At 40.1% G+C, this 15,878-nt stretch overlaps 1 protein-coding gene across 1 annotated transcript in view; it reads left to right on the top strand.

The window, feature by feature from the left end:
* The window catches only part of LOC129725464 (uncharacterized), a 38,824-nt gene that overhangs the window by 11,260 nt on the left and 11,686 nt on the right, over positions 1–15,878 (top strand). The window contains exon 2 of the mRNA XM_055681340.1: positions 9,352–9,767. Coding sequence (XP_055537315.1) covers positions 9,512–9,767 — 256 coding nt within the window. The 5' untranslated portion in view covers positions 9,352–9,511. The remainder of the gene's footprint in view (positions 1–9,351; positions 9,768–15,878) is intronic.

Here is a 15,878-nt window from a genome sequence, read left to right on the forward strand (position 1 = left end):
GTCGTGGGTTCGAATCTTAGTAGAATCAGGCCATTTGGTTGTCAAAGGACTTTAACATGGGTTCATTCTCAGGTTCTCTACTACATACCCTTCCTTCAAGCTGAATTCTATAGTACCCTTGCTGGCTTTCCTCCTAACAAAAAAAAGTCCCTCTTATAATAAAACTGGTCTGAGTAACGTATAATAGTTCTCTTCAGGGAATTGTAATTATGACGCGGTCTTGGCTGGAGGAACGAGGTTTCGATACGACTCCTTCCTCTTGACAAAAGTATAAGTCCTACTTATAATAAACCTGACCAGAGGTGAAACATGAGTACCTCTTCAGGGAATTCTGATTGTGACGCGGTGTTGGTAGGAGGAACGAGGTTCGATAAGACTCCTTCCTCTTGACAAAATAAGTCCTTCTTATAATAAAACTGATTTCAGAAATATTTACCCTCTACAGGGAATTGTAATTGGCGATATTGGCACGAGGAACGAGGTTTCGATAAGACTCCTTCTTCTTGACATAATAAGTCCCTCTTAGAATAAACCTGGCCAGAGAGGAACGTTAGGTGTAGCCTCAGTTCAGGGAATGGTAATTTGGCGATATTGGTAGGATAGAAAAGAGGCTCGGTATAGTAGAGCAGTAAACTTGAATGAAAGGGTAAACTCTCACACACAAGCACGAATATAAATAAATAAAAAAAGCGTATCATGCACTTCAATAGTGATACTGCCAATAATATGAAGTGCGGAATACAGAAAACACCTGGGCAATATCACAATAGATCAAAATGTCTCTGGTCGCAGTGATGAGTCCACACAGAGAAAAAAAAATATCTTATAAGCATAATTATATGATAATGATGTCTAATATCATGCAACTGCAAAAATCACTAACATTTCATTACCATGCGAGATTCAAAGCTTTAGGGCAGGCTCAAATTGGTATAAAAAGCGACCCTCAAAAAAAAATCTCGGATTCGGGTTTCACAGTTTCCAGTTAGGGTTTCCCAAAAAAAAAATACGGGTTTGATCGAAAAAAAAAAGTTTCGGGTTCGGGTCGCGTTTGGGTTTCAACCGAAAAAAAATCGGATTAGTGTCGGGGTTTAAGAAATTTGACATGACCATTTTCGCTGCCACCCTAGTGCGTATGGTAGCATGCTTTTTGTGTGATTTTGAAATTTGCTCTTCAGTTGTAAAAATAAAGTCGAAGCAACGCATCACAATTCACCCATCGTAAAAACCGGAACTACTCGCACGCCAAGTTGGCAAAATTGTTGAATGTGGCCAAATCAACCGTCACCAACATAATGAAAGCGTTTGGAGAATGTTTGTCGACTGCCAGGAAGCCAGAATCAGGAGGGAATTCGAAATCCGAAGGCCGAAAAACGACAAAAAGAGTGGCCACCAGGTTCGAGCGAAATCCTAACTTTTCCGTCCGAGATGTCACAAGCAAGCTGGTAGTGTTGTCTACAACTGTGAATCGAGCTGTACCGCGAGCCGGACTGCCGACTGTCGATAAGCAAAACAAGTCGGCCAGGCAACAATCGCGAAAGCTGTACGTAAAGATGCTGACAAATTTTGATTGCGTGACACAGGGTGATGAAAAGTTCGTCAAGGCAGACTTTCAATACTTTCCTGGGCAGGAATATTATACGGCAACTTGAAGAGGAAAAGTAGCAGAGATTTTCAAACACGTTAGGCTGTCGAAATTTGCAAAGAAATATCTCGTGTGGCCCATCTGTTTCTGTGATTTTAAGAGCAACATTTACTTCGCAAGAAGTTCCTTCGACCAGGAAATTTATGTGCAGGAGTGCCTGTAAAAACGTCTGATACCTTTCCTCAAGCAAATCAGTAGTTTCGTTTTATTTTGGCCGGATTTACCACCGTGCCATTACGGAAGAAAGGCCATGAAGTGGTATGCCGCGAACAACGTCCAGGTGGTATCAAAGAACATAAACCCTCCCAACACACCAGAGCTCCACCCTGTAGAAAAATACTTGGATATCGTCAAGCGGAACCTCAAGAAGACACAAAAGACAGTTGCCAACGAGGTGCAGTTCAGTGGAAGAAGTCAATAGAAAGGTCCGACAATTGGCGTTCGTTTAAAAGGAAGCTTGAGTCAATATTTTCCCTTTTTTCTGTACGAATTAAACTTGACAAAAAACATGATTTAATTTTTTAATAAAAAATGACTGATTTACACACATTTTTGTTTGGCCAATTTTCGACCGTACAGTTTTTCAACAACAAAAATAAGCATTTGTTCATAAACATATCAACCAGTGAAGCTATGTCCTGCTCCAGGAACTCCTTTTTTAATGAAGAAGCCAGTTATCATAAAAATCATAATATTTTATTAGCTCAACGTTATTCCGAGTACATGAATGATCATTTTCGCAAGTATTTCGTTTTTATTGAAAACAGGAACGGTTTCCCGAAAATCCTTGTTTAGACCAACAAAAAATGATCGTAATAACGAACGTTTAAAAAAGAAAAATGAACTAAACCGTTTAAGCAGTTTTTCGGCAATCGTATACACGACAAAATCATTTTTCGGAAAACACCATTCCTAGATAATCGCGTTTTATGTTTCAAATTAAGCTTATGACGCCGTAATGGGCTGCACATACTATCGCTCTAACTTTTCCCCTATTGGGTGGAAGAGTTCGACTGTAGATGGTATCAATAATTGGGATTCCGGCTTAGCAGTCATTCATCTCAGAATTTAGAACGAAGTTATTGTCATTTGTCCCAATTATTTTTTCCCCTATTGTCCAAATCTCCATGAAAATGTTGAAAACTGTTCTCAAGTAGTTGCACTTTAAGAGAGAGCATTAAATAATTTTCGTTTCTTTATCTGAGAAAAAAGTTATATAGGGTACCGTTAGCCGGGGTGAGATTGTGCCATACAAACCCATTGTTTGTAAGCATGGCGATCACAAGACCCATTTTTCCTTAATAAGTTTCCTCGAACACTTAGCCAAGTAATACTAGTCTTCTGACCCAGGAGTAATGGCTGACGAGTTAAGGGTTAGATGGCTCAACCTCACCCGGCTAACTGTATCGAAAGTCTTCGACAGCAGTCTTATGCAAAAACCTGCCGAAAACGTTGGATACCCTATTTCAATTGTATGGTCATAGGCATGTAACATGCTTCGTATGAAGAGAGATGAAATGATGGAGGTTCAAATGACAGCAAGTGAATTTACGGAGGGCACACAATGGAAAATACCTTTGCACTGATGCAATTCTAGATTGCATTGTTCACATATGCATTAGAATACATTGATGTCTTCTTTTTTTTTTTCTTATTACCGAATGAACCAACTCTTTCAGTTTGTTGAACATATAGAAAACATCGTTAACCTGTTGGTTAAAGAGAATTAGTCCTAAGGCTTTCACCTGAGGGTACTAGAAGTGACATAAAGCGGAACTAAGTTTTGTCCGTTGAGCATAATTATTTGTCAGCGATTAGTTATGTTTGAAGATGTCTGAGAAGTGCCGACAGTCAACCAGAACGAGGTCGATCTCTGTTTTTGTCTGATTTAGTGACCTTCAGGTGTACTTATGTAGGAGGTTGTGCTTGTCGATGAGTCTTAGGCCCATTTCGGTCAGCTGGTGCGCACTGAACCTTCGAATCACCGGTTTATATTCCTCCTCCTGGCCGACCTGAGCATTGAAATCCCCGATGACGATCTTGATATCATGTTTTGGGCAGCGGTCGTACTCACGCTCCAACTGCGCATAGAATTCATCCTTGTCGTCTTCGGTACTTCCGAGGTGCACGTTTATGATGCTGATGTTGAAGAAACGGCCCTTGATTCTCAACCTGCACATTCGAGGGCTGATTGGCCATCATCCAACCACCCGTTTCCGCATCTCTCCCATCACTATAGAAGCTCTCCCCAGCTCATGCGTGTTGTCGCAGCTCTGGTAGATGGCATGGCCATCCCGGAACGTAAGTACCATTGAGCCCTTCCAGCACACCTCCTGCAGCGCTACGACGTCGAATCTGCGAGATTTCAATACTTCGGAAAGCACACGTTTGCTCTCTTGGAAATTGAGAGACCAGCAGTTCCACGTCCCGAGTTTCCAATCGTTAGTCCGTTTTCGTCGCATGGGTCTGTGTCGATTTTTCCAGTCCGAATTTCTTTGTTCCTCGTTCATTACTTGTGAGCAGGGTTGCCACATTTATATCTGTATTTTTCTTTGAAAACATCTGTATATCTGTATCTCGGGCCAAAAAATCTGTATCAAAAATCTGTATCGAGCAAACTCAGAATGTTGGATGGAAAAAAAATTACTTGCAGAACATATTTAAACAAATTAATTCATCTCTACGTGATATTAATACAGGTTTTTGTTAATTTCATTTTTCAAAGTTTTCGTTAATTTTATATCCGCCTTGGTCTGCAACGTAGCTTTTAGCTTGCCATGCCATGCAAATTCTGGTTTCAACTATATATTTAAAAGTAAGCATCTATACGATCAGAAAAGTGCGGATTTATTTAAAACATTTTCGCAAATGGTCGGTGTGTGACCAGACCGAACTAAGCGCCATTTTGTTTTAAATTGAGTTATAAACACCAGTCGATGTGAGAATGAATAATCTGTCTTTGATGAAGAAACGAAATCATTTGAACAGTTCAGCTTGCAGGAAACATACGGTGTGGTTAAACTTTGAACGCCGATTACTCAAAATAATGTTTTTGCCGCTTGGCTCGGTCATGCTGCATGCCGACCAAATAATCTGTAATGGAAACTTGAAATAACCATCCCGCCTAATGGTGTTACAGCTCAGATCAAGTTAAGTCATTTGTTTCAATGAATCTTCCGGTCAAAAAATTTTTTTCAAGCGTGCGAAATTCGTTAGAAAGCCCTTGTCAGTTATTGTTACGAATTTGGGGAATTGTCGCATCAAATCGTTTAAATTTTCCAATTTCACGAACGGTTTAAGATTACTTAAAGCTGTCATTTTTACAAAAATATCGGTGAAATCGCACCTCTTTGCAATTTTATTGTCGCGCTTCGTTCAAGTCACATTCCATATCTTCTTCATCGATACCTATATAATCCTGATGTTGTTTTTTTACAAAACTTTGAAAATCGAATTGAATTCTACCTTTGGATTTGATTTTGGTTCGTCGGTATAACAAAAAAAACTGTAAAATCTGTATTTTTGGCAATATTCTGTAATTCTGCAATACAGATTCTGTATTGCTTTTCCAGTTCAAAAATCTGTAAAATACAGAAAAATTTGTATATGTGGCCTGCTTGTAAGGCCTGCGCACCAACCCCCTATCTCGCCGGAGGACCATCGTGCACAACACTGTATAGAGTCCCACGTTGGCACAGACGCCATTTTGAGCCGCTCCTAACATGGAGGACAGACGCTCGTAAATTCAAAACAGCCCTCCTTTCCTGTCAGCATACGACCAAGTTCCCACCGGAGTTGATTACCCGATCTTCCCTTGGTTGCTCGAATCCCAGCTGGCACCACGTTGAGGTTGGGATAGGAGTGGCTGGATAAGAGGCTAAGGACCACATGTGAGGTCTATTTTATTCCAGTAGGTGCACTCGGTCCCGATGGTACGCATTATCCAGCCGTTCAGCCAGCCGTTTGTAATCCTTATATATATTAAAGGCATTTCCAAAAATTTCTTCGCTTTTTTCACTTTCATCTCAGCTCATTTTAATTGCTAAATAATCGAATAGGATAAGCTAAATGAGTCCTTTATTTTTGCGAGGTTTTTTATTTTTATATTTAAAATTCAATAATTTCCAACGATTAGGACCGTTCATCTATATTTTTTCAGGCAGATTTCTTTTAGCACCCAAAAAGACTTTTTTCTAGACTTTTCTAGACAAAAGCCGTATTTTTGCACTTTCTTATTTCCAGTGCCCCGATATTTGTGAGCGCTCTGTCATGGTTTTTGCTTTTCTCCTAGAAAGGTATAGCAATCACTGGAAAAACCAAAGGTATGAAAGTGGTCCAATGGCCGAATGTCGTATACCACTCGACCCCTTTCGACGAACTGAGCATTTTCTGTATGTATGTATGTATGTGTGTATGTGTGTGTGTGTGTGTATGTGCAACTTTTTTTTCTCACTCGATTTTCTCAGAGATGGCTGGACCGATTTTCTTAAAATTAATTGCAAATGAAAGGTCTAGTTGCGGCATAGGTTGCTATTGAATTTCATTGTAATCGGATTTTTGGTTTAGAGGTTATGTATCAAAATGTGAAAACTACGAAACATCAATATCACAGAAACTACACAACTGATCTCAATAAAACTAGTTGCAAATGATCGGGCTGTCCTCAAAACCCTCAACTTTTAAATTTCGTTATGATTGAACGTATGGTTCAAAAGTTATGTGAAGAAAAGTTATCCTGAGGTTGTTTAAACTCACTCATTTTTCTCAGAGATGGCCGAACCGATTTTCACAAAATAAGTGTCAAATGAAAGGTCTAGTTGCCCCATAGGTTGCTATTGAATTTCATTGTAATCGGATTGTAACTTTGTACGTTGTTCATAAAAATGTGAAATCACATAATGAAAGTAAGCATATTGACTTTCTCCTGACGATCACTGGCTAATTAAAAGGTAGAAAAGTGATCCAAATGCCGAATGTCATATACTACTCGACTCAGTTCGACGAATCGGGCATTTTCTGCATGTATGCATGTATAGGTGTATATGTGTGTGTGAGTGTGGGTGTGTACATGTGTATGTGCACCTTTTTACCTTTCTCTTAGAAAGGTATAGCAATCACTGCAAAAACTAAAGGTATAAAAGTGCTCAAAAGGGCCGGATGTCGTATATCACTCGACTCAGTTCGACGAGCTGAGCATTTTCTGTATGTGTGTGTGTGTATGTGTGTGTATGTGTGTATATGTGTGTGTATGTAACGCTCTCCCAATCTCACTCGATTATCTCCGAGATGGCTGAACCGATTTCAATGAAATTAATTGCAAATGAAAGGTCTAGTTGCCCCATAAGACCCTGTTGAATTTTATTGTAATCGGATTTTTAGTTTCGAGGTTATGTATCAGAATGTGAAAATCACGAAACATCAATATCTCAGAAACTTCACAACCGATTTGAACAAAATTAATTTCAAAAGAACGGACAACTTAAAAAACTCTTAACTTTTGAATTTTATGAAGATTGAACATGTGGTTCAGAATTTATGGAGAAACGTGTTCTGGAGACTATTTAATCTCACTCATGTTCTCAGAGATGGCTGCACCGATTTTCATAAAATCAGTGTCATATGAAAAGTCTTGCTGCCCCATCAGACCCTATTGATTTTTTCTGTAATCGGACTATTACTTTGCCTGTTATGTTTTAAAATGTGAAATCCAGGTATGAAAAAAAACATATTCCAAAGACTACATAAACTCACTTACTTTTCTCAGAGATGGTTGAACCAATTTCCAATATATCAGAAACTGCACAACCGATTTGAACAAAATTGGTTTCAAATGAACGGGCTACCTAAAAACCCTTAACTTTTGAATTTTATGAAGATTGAACAAGTGGTTCAGAAGTTATGGAAATAAACGTGTTCTGGATACTATTTAATCTCACTCATGTTTCTCAGAGATGGTTGGACAGATTTTCATAAAATCAGTGTCATATGGAAGGCCTTGTTACCCCATAAGACCCTAATGATTTTTTCTGCAAACGGATTATTACTTTGCCTGTTATGTTTAAAAATGTGAAATCCAGCTATTGAACGAAACATATTCCGAAGACTACTTGGACTCACTCACTTTTCTCAGAGATGGTTGACCCGATTCCCACAGAATTAGTATCAAATGAAAGGTCTAGCTGCCTCATAATAACCTTTTGAATTTTGCTGTAATCGGATTGTAACTTCGTCTGTAATGTATCGAAATGTGAAAATCACGAAACTTCATTATCTTAGAAACTACACAACCGATTTGAACAATATTGATATCAGATGAACGGGCTAGTTAAGGGTTAACTGATGAATTATGATTGAGCACGTGGTTTCAAAGTTTGTCTGCCCTATACGATACCTTTTCATTTGATTGTAATCAAACTTAAGCAACCGTTATGTATAAAATTGTTAATAAAACAACGAAAGTCTATTATCTCAAGTATTACACGACTTATTTGAACATAACTAGTGTCATACAAACGAGTCATCTCTCGAACTTACAAATAACAAACTTCATAACAATTTGATATGTGGTTCAGAAGTTATGTAAAGTAAAGAAATTAAGAGACTATTCAAAACTATACCTGCTTTGATCAATATATGTGGCCTCAACATAATTTAAATATGTTATTGTTCAATTTAAACGTTTCTGGTTTTGCTGGTGATTGGATTTTTCGAAATTAAGTCAAATTTCAAATTTTATACTTCAGTTACAACATCAATATTTTAGTACCCAAAGACTGAATATTCCTTTATTGGATTGCAGCGTTCATGTTAATCCATTTTTACAAATAATAAGTTTAAATGAGAAAGGCTGGGTCTGACCGCTAGGTGGATTAATTTAGGTTTTTGTGACATTATTGACTCATAAACAGAATAACAATAGCCATCCGATCACAAATTGCCATGCGTCTCCATTAAATAAAATAATCTCACGTCCCAAACCAATTCAACAGTCTGAACAGTAGCAGCGTGCTTGACAGGAACTCATCGTAGGACTTCCATCCGTCAACTAATTACTTAGCTAATTGGCACACTCCACCGACAATTTTGGCGCATCGTCCGCCATCAATCATCATCGCAAATAGCGTAGCATTTTTCCCAACCACCATAATTTTTCGCCACACATATCAGCTAATAATGATCATCGGCAATCGGTCCGTCCATCCATCGATCGATCGGTCGGTCAGTCAGTCGGTCGGTGGTTGGTTCATTTTCATAACGGGGTAGACAAAATGTGTTAAATGTTGCCTCCGCCTGCTTCCACTGACTTCATCTGTCTGTCTTTAGGTACAGTTGTAGTTGTGTACGATGCGCTCCCCCAGTACAGCAATCAACAGGAGCAGCACCATCAGCGGCTAGGCAAACTCATCGTTGCCAAGTTTAGCACCAATAATTATACACATCATCGAGTGCCCATTAATTGATAGATAGTGCGCAAGAGGTTTCAGCGGAGCTTTCATGCTCACAAACTGCTTCTGTTTTCTAGCGAACTTCTGAAAATTACCAGCTTCGTACAACAATTGCACATATCGTTAGCAGCAGAGCCAATTCGATTCGCGTATAGTTTTTGCCTCTCGCAATCGGTATTGTTTAACCGTGACACGAATCGATCGAGCGTTGAAAAGTAGTTCACTGATTTTTCTCTCCGTTTTTCCACAATTATTTCGCAGGATTTCTCATAAATGTGGACCAATTCGGTATCATCCAAGCACCAGCAACCTAACAGACTGAACATCGGAATACGCGGTTCCAAGTGTATTGAGTAGACTGAAAGACATTTTCAAATTTGGGAGCATTCCGGGCATTTTGTCGCACAACGAAGGGAGAACGATGCTCCAGAGCACACTTGGGTCGGCTCAACGCTTCAAGAAACGGGAACGCACTCAGAACTGGGCCTACGAGGAGAAGCACTTTCTGCTGGAGTTATGTCGTAAGGATATGCACATCATCGAGAACAAACGGCTGGACAGTGCTCTGACCTCGCTGAAGAACCGCGCCTGGAAGATCATCCATCAGCAGTTTGCGATCGCGTTCGGCACCGACCGGAACTGCAACCGGCTGAAGGAGCAGTGGCGCCGGATGAAAGGTAAGCTTTCTGTTGTTGTTAACTATCTTTGAAAAATGCTTTCGTTCCTTCGAGTGTAAGATAGGAGAGCATTTTGCTTAAGCATTTTCTATAGATGTACGCTCATTTTTGACAAGAAAAAAACAACAAAACAATAAACAAAAATAAATAAAAATAAGACCCGGCACCTCTTCCGGCAATTAAAATTGCGGTAGGAACAACTAGCGAGGCTGGGTAAAAAATAGCTGTAAAGTTTAAGGGTAGAGGAAAGGAAGTATAAATATCCGTAACATACTACCACGGTGGCCAATGTGACCTTTTTCCTTTTTATAACAAATGCAGAAGGTAAACTCGGTCTCTGGTAACAATGGTTGTAACACTTCCTTGTTTCCTTCCCTAACTGACCGTACAAACGTAGCCGGCGTCGTTATCGATCTATACAAAGCGGATACATCTGAATTGTTGTACATTGAAAATAATTAATAAATTTCGATATTAATTTCATTCTTCTGTTGTAAGAGGCACCGCCTTATTTCAAGTTACATCATTCTGTCAGTTTCGTTGTACACAAACATATTTTATTCCGTATTAAGAATGTACGAAAAATAATTATCTCATTTCGTGTTGGCAACAAGCGGGGCCGGACCAATGGAACACTCTCAGCGGCATCCAGAAATTACGTAACGCTCATAGGGGGATACCCCCTATCCTTGAGCGTTACGATTTGTTACATAGGGGGAGGGGAAAACTTTTACCAGGAAAACTCTTCTACAGCGTTACGTCATTTTTATGGGGGTAGGTGTTGGCGGTAGGGGTCAAAAAAATTTTTTTTTGAGTTTCGTAGTTTATGGATGTCGCCTTAGCGAAAGCGCAGCACTGGCACTCCTGGCCACGCAACAGTATATCACGCTGTTGCGTATTCCATCCTGCGGCCGTGGCTGAGAGATAACAGAATTCTATTCTGAATTCGAAATGCTGTTGTTCTTAGGGCGCTTCAATATTTCAATATTTCGATAGAAGTATAATGAATGTTCTGAAACGAATCCAGCATTTTCAGTGAACGCAAAGTTTCGATTCAAATCAGATGAGTTTTATATATACCGCTGATTATGTACAGTATTATCGAATTGTGAACATCACACTTATCAGAGCCAACTTATATACAGGTGAAGAGTTAAATGAATAACAATTTTCGTAGTTCCACGTCAAGCCTGTTTTTGCGTTAAGGCGCTAACTCTTTATTATTTTTACATCTCAAATATCGCCAGCATAAAAAGTGTTTCCGGTGTTTTTGGGTTGTGATTGGGATAGACATTTGAATAATTAAAATGAAGCGCTAGGTATGCAATTATTCTGTAATGAGAAAAAATCGAATTTTGTGCCTATTGAAGAGAAAGAGCAACATAAATCAATTACAGTCAGGTTTTTTTACGCGGGGATACGCACCTCGTAAAAAAAACCGCGTTAATTAAAAAATCCGCGTAAAAAAACCTCGTAAAAAAAACCGCGTATAAAAATACCGCGTAAAAAAAACCTGACTGTACTATCATGTTAAAAAACGGTTTCAGAAAAAGCTTTAGCGCGCTCACATCACTCACTCTTAACACGGGTTACAGCGCGTTACAGTAGAGTAATAAATGGGAGAGAATATTGAAAAGAGAAGATCTGAGAGAACAATTTAAAAGATGAAGTGTTTTTCTGCTATCATTGGCGATATCGCTTACCGTACAACGCACGGGCTGTTTAAATTAACCGTTGCGTAGTTCAGATAACAGTCAATACGAAAACAACAATCAACTTTAGGAATTTATTTTAGCAGTAGGTCTTAAAAGTTTAGTCTTCTCAAAAAAAACTCCATGCAAAATTCCAGTTCAATCGTAGAGCAGCCTCTTTCCCAGAGGGATAGTTACAAAATTTGTTGCATAGTCTGAAATAATATATTTTCCCGACATTCTTACGCAGGGGCGGATTAACGCGTAGGCGAAGCAGGCGGTCGCCTGCTCGTCAATCATCGAGGGGCGGCAAACAGACGGCTAATGCGTGTGCTTATTTTTTTAAGCGACGAGGAAATTTTTTCTCTCTCTAGCAGGATTTCTATTCACGTGCGACGCGACCATCCACATTTTCATGTACTAACGTTGTAGGGGAGAACCGTACAAGACGCACCAGTTGGGTAAGATGGCCCATGCTATTAATTCCCCGAAATACTTACACATGTGGCTTTTTATGACGAAATTTTTCGCTTTTCTCATAAAAACCCAGGTTCTCTACAGTTTTCAAATAAAAAAGTGTGCCATAATGACTAAAATACTCAGAAAACTGTGCAATTGGCTGTGGCATGTAATTATTCATGAATTTTATTCAAGCTTCAATGATCAACTAACTAGTGAATAATACAAAAAACTATGTTTCCCTAACTTTTACACTTTTGGAGTTTATAATACTATGAGTTTTTCGAATTATTTCACTAACTTTCATCAACTTTAACATAAAAACAATCAAAATTAAAATTGGGGCAGAATGCACTATGAAGAGCTTGCAGGAGATTGCTTGACAATTTAGAGCATGTTCCATTATTTTTGATTTTACTTTCGAGACTTCAAGCGCTTCTCACTTCGCGTGCTGATTACTGCTAGTGGCATATTAGCTTGTAGCTTTGGAGCATACTGATCTTTGCTTTGGTGCGTTTTGGTCACGGGCTTGTTTGGCGGCAATGGTAAGTTTTAACAAAAAAGACATTGAATTCGAGTATTTTATAATAAACTTCGTCATAAACATAAAATAAATAGATCCTACAATCATCCTACACGTTCAATGTCGCTTTGAAATGATTTGAAGCGCTGTAAATCGCGAAAATGCTTAACTGGTGCGTTTTGTACAATCCTCCCCTACTAACACTCCACATGCCACAGTCTTCTTGCAAAATTTCAGCTCAGTCGGACTTCGAAAAGTGGTGCCTCGAAGCGGTCAAAATTTCACTTTTTCGGCCGATAAAAAATGCACAGGTAGTTGCTAAAATGTTCGATATTGAAAAAAATGGTCTTATAAATGCATGAAACGTCGAGATCTGTCATAATCTCTTAAACTAATTATCTTAAACTTTTTTTGTAAAAATCAATTTTTGTAAAAATCAATCCGTTCCATGCAGCAACCAATTTTGTTGTTAGCGATTGTGCCAAATCATGTTTTGATGCAGTAGACTTTTTCAGTGTCGTGCAAGAAATTTTCAACTTCTTTTCTGCTTCAACTCATCGTTCAAAAAACACATTACTTCTCTTACGGTAAAGCCTCTGAGTGGAACGCGTTGGGAAAGTCAAATTGATGCTGTCACTCCCTTGAGGTTTAATATAGTAGAAATTTATTATGCCCTATATGAAGCAATCGAGGATCTGAAGCAAGATGCGTTTGCAAGAAATACTGCAAAAAGCCTAGCAAAAAAAATTAAAAAAATCAAATTCGTATGCAGTTTAGTAGCTTGGCATTCAATTTTGTTCAAAATCAATTTAGTGAGTAAGTACCTTCAAAAAATGAATAGCATTCTCGAAAACACTATAGACTTGATAGGCAGCGTTTAAAACTTTTTGAAAAATATGAGAAATGAAGGTTTGAATAGCGTCATTACTGATGCTTTAGAAGTAAATCCGGAGTTTCAAACAGAAACACGAATTCGGCCGAGAATGATAAAGAAACAGTTTGCATACGAACAGTCAGATGAACCAATTACATCGAAAAAACTCTCTTTCAAAGTGAATTTCTTCTATTCTGTATTGGATGTAGCTATTGCATCGTTCGATGATCGATTCCAGTTAATGAAAAATCACAGTGACAATTTCAGCTTCTTGTATGATATTCACAGTTTAATGGGTTGTAGTACAGATCAGTTAGAGAAAAGTTGTCTACATTTACAGAAAATCCTCACACACAAGAAAGAGTGTGACATCGATGGACATGAAATGCACCAAGAAATTATTATTTTATCACCTATGTTGCCAGCTGAGACGACTCCAATGAATGCGTTAAACTACATCACAAAAAATCAACTGATTGATACATTTTCAAATGTTTTTGTATCTTTGAGAATTTAACTCACTTTACCCATTAGTGTAACAAGTGGTGTTCTTTGAGCTCCTGGAAAAGACATACAATGAAAGCGCAGGAGACACATCCACAGTTCGATCAGCACTACAGCGCGAGAAGTGTTGGGTACAACTGCGGCAGCTGCGTCCAATGAGTGGTTTGACGCTGAGTGCCAGCGAGTGACGGAGGAGAAGAACCGCGCCAGGGGTCACATGTTGGCCTCGGCTGTGACTCGTCAGAGCGTGGGTAGATATCGAGATGCTAGAGCCGCTGAAAAGAGACTCCATCGCCGGAAGAAACGACAGCATTGGGAGCGTCTTCTTGCGGAGGCGGAAGGTTGCTTCTCCAGGCACGATGCGAGGAGCTTCTACAAGAAGGTCAACGGAATTGGGAATCGAAACGTGTCAGCTCCTGTCATGTTCAACGATAGGAAGGGGAACCTGATAACCGATAAAACAGAGGTGGCCAGGCGTTGGAAGGAACACTTCAGTGTGCTGTTGAAAGGTGAGGGAAACAGTGGAGTCGAAAGGAGCAGGATGACTATTGAGAATGATGGTCAAGCTGTGGATCCACCATTCATGAACGAGGTGAAGAAAGCAGTGAAAGAGTTGAGAAACTGCAAGGCAGCCAGGAAGGACGGCATTCCCGCCGAACTCTTCAAAGTCAGGAGCGAACAGCTGTATCGTGCCATCCATCGGATCATGCTGAGAGTGTGGTCTGATGAAGAATTGCCCTCGGACTGGTTGGAGGGTCTCATATGCCCGATCTACAAAAAATGGTCATCGCCTGGACTGTAGCAATTATCGGGGCATAACTCTTCTCAATACCGTGTACAAAATTCTCTCCCGCATTCTGTTCCACAGACTGAGGCCGTTGCAGGAGACCTTTGTTGGCGAGTACCAATGCGGTTTTCGAGGGGAACGCTCCACGACGGACCAAATGTTTACCTTGCGACAAATCCTCGATAAAATTTCGAGAATTCAACTTGCAGACGCACCATCTGTTCATAGACTTCAGGGCAGCGTACGATTCAGTTAAGAGAAATGAGTTATGGTGGATCATGCTCGAACATGGCTTCCCAACAAAGCTGATTAGGCTGATACGTGCCACCCTTGAAGGTTTTACATCAAGCGTCAGGATAACCGGTGAGATATCGGACCCTTTCGTGACGTTAGATGGTTTGAAGCAGGGTGATGGGCTGTCGAACTTATTGTTCAACATCGCATTGGAAGGTGCTATACGGAGGGCTGGTGTGCAGAGAAGCGGCACCATCATTACGAAATCGCACATGCTTCTAGGTTTTGCGGATGATATCGACATTATTGGTATTAATCGTAGAGCAGTGGAAGAGGCCTTCGGACCTCTCAGGCAAGAAGCTGCGAGATTGTGGCTTGTCATAAACTCTGCCTAAACAAAATACATGGTGGCTGGCAGAGTGCGTGGTAGTCCGTTGAAGGTTGGTGCTGCGGTGGTGCTAGATGGGGAAACATTTGAAGTAGTCGACGAATGTATTTACCTGGGAAAATTAGTGACATGTGACAACGAGGTTAGCCGTGAGATAAAGAGGCGGATAGCAGCCGCAAACAGGGCCTTTTACGGACTACGTAACCAGCTAAGGTCCCGCAGTCTGCAAATCCGCACTAAACTTGCACTCTATAAAACACTGATTCTTCTGGTGGCTCTCTACGGCCATGAATCATGGACGCTGAAAGAGGCCGATTGGTGAGCTCTTGGTGTTTTTGAGCGTAGGATTTTGCGTTCAATCCTTGGCGGCAAACTAGAAAATGGTGTTTGGCGCAGACGCATGAACCATGAAGTGTACCAGGCATACAAGTCGGCGGATATAGTCAAGCGGATAAAACACGGCAGGCTTCAGTGGGCTGGGCATGTAGCGAGAATGCCGGATGAGCGTCAAGCGAAGGCTATATTTAGCAGGAATCCCGATAGAGGTCGTCGACTTCGGGGTAGACCCCGCACTCGTTGGATGTGTGCTGTCGACGAGAATGCACGCGAAATAGGTGTTAGGGGCGATTGGAGTATAGCAGCCCAAGACCG

This window comes from Wyeomyia smithii, chromosome 2, assembly GCF_029784165.1.
Source record: "Wyeomyia smithii strain HCP4-BCI-WySm-NY-G18 chromosome 2, ASM2978416v1, whole genome shotgun sequence".
NCBI classification, from domain to species: Eukaryota; Metazoa; Arthropoda; class Insecta; order Diptera; family Culicidae; genus Wyeomyia; species Wyeomyia smithii.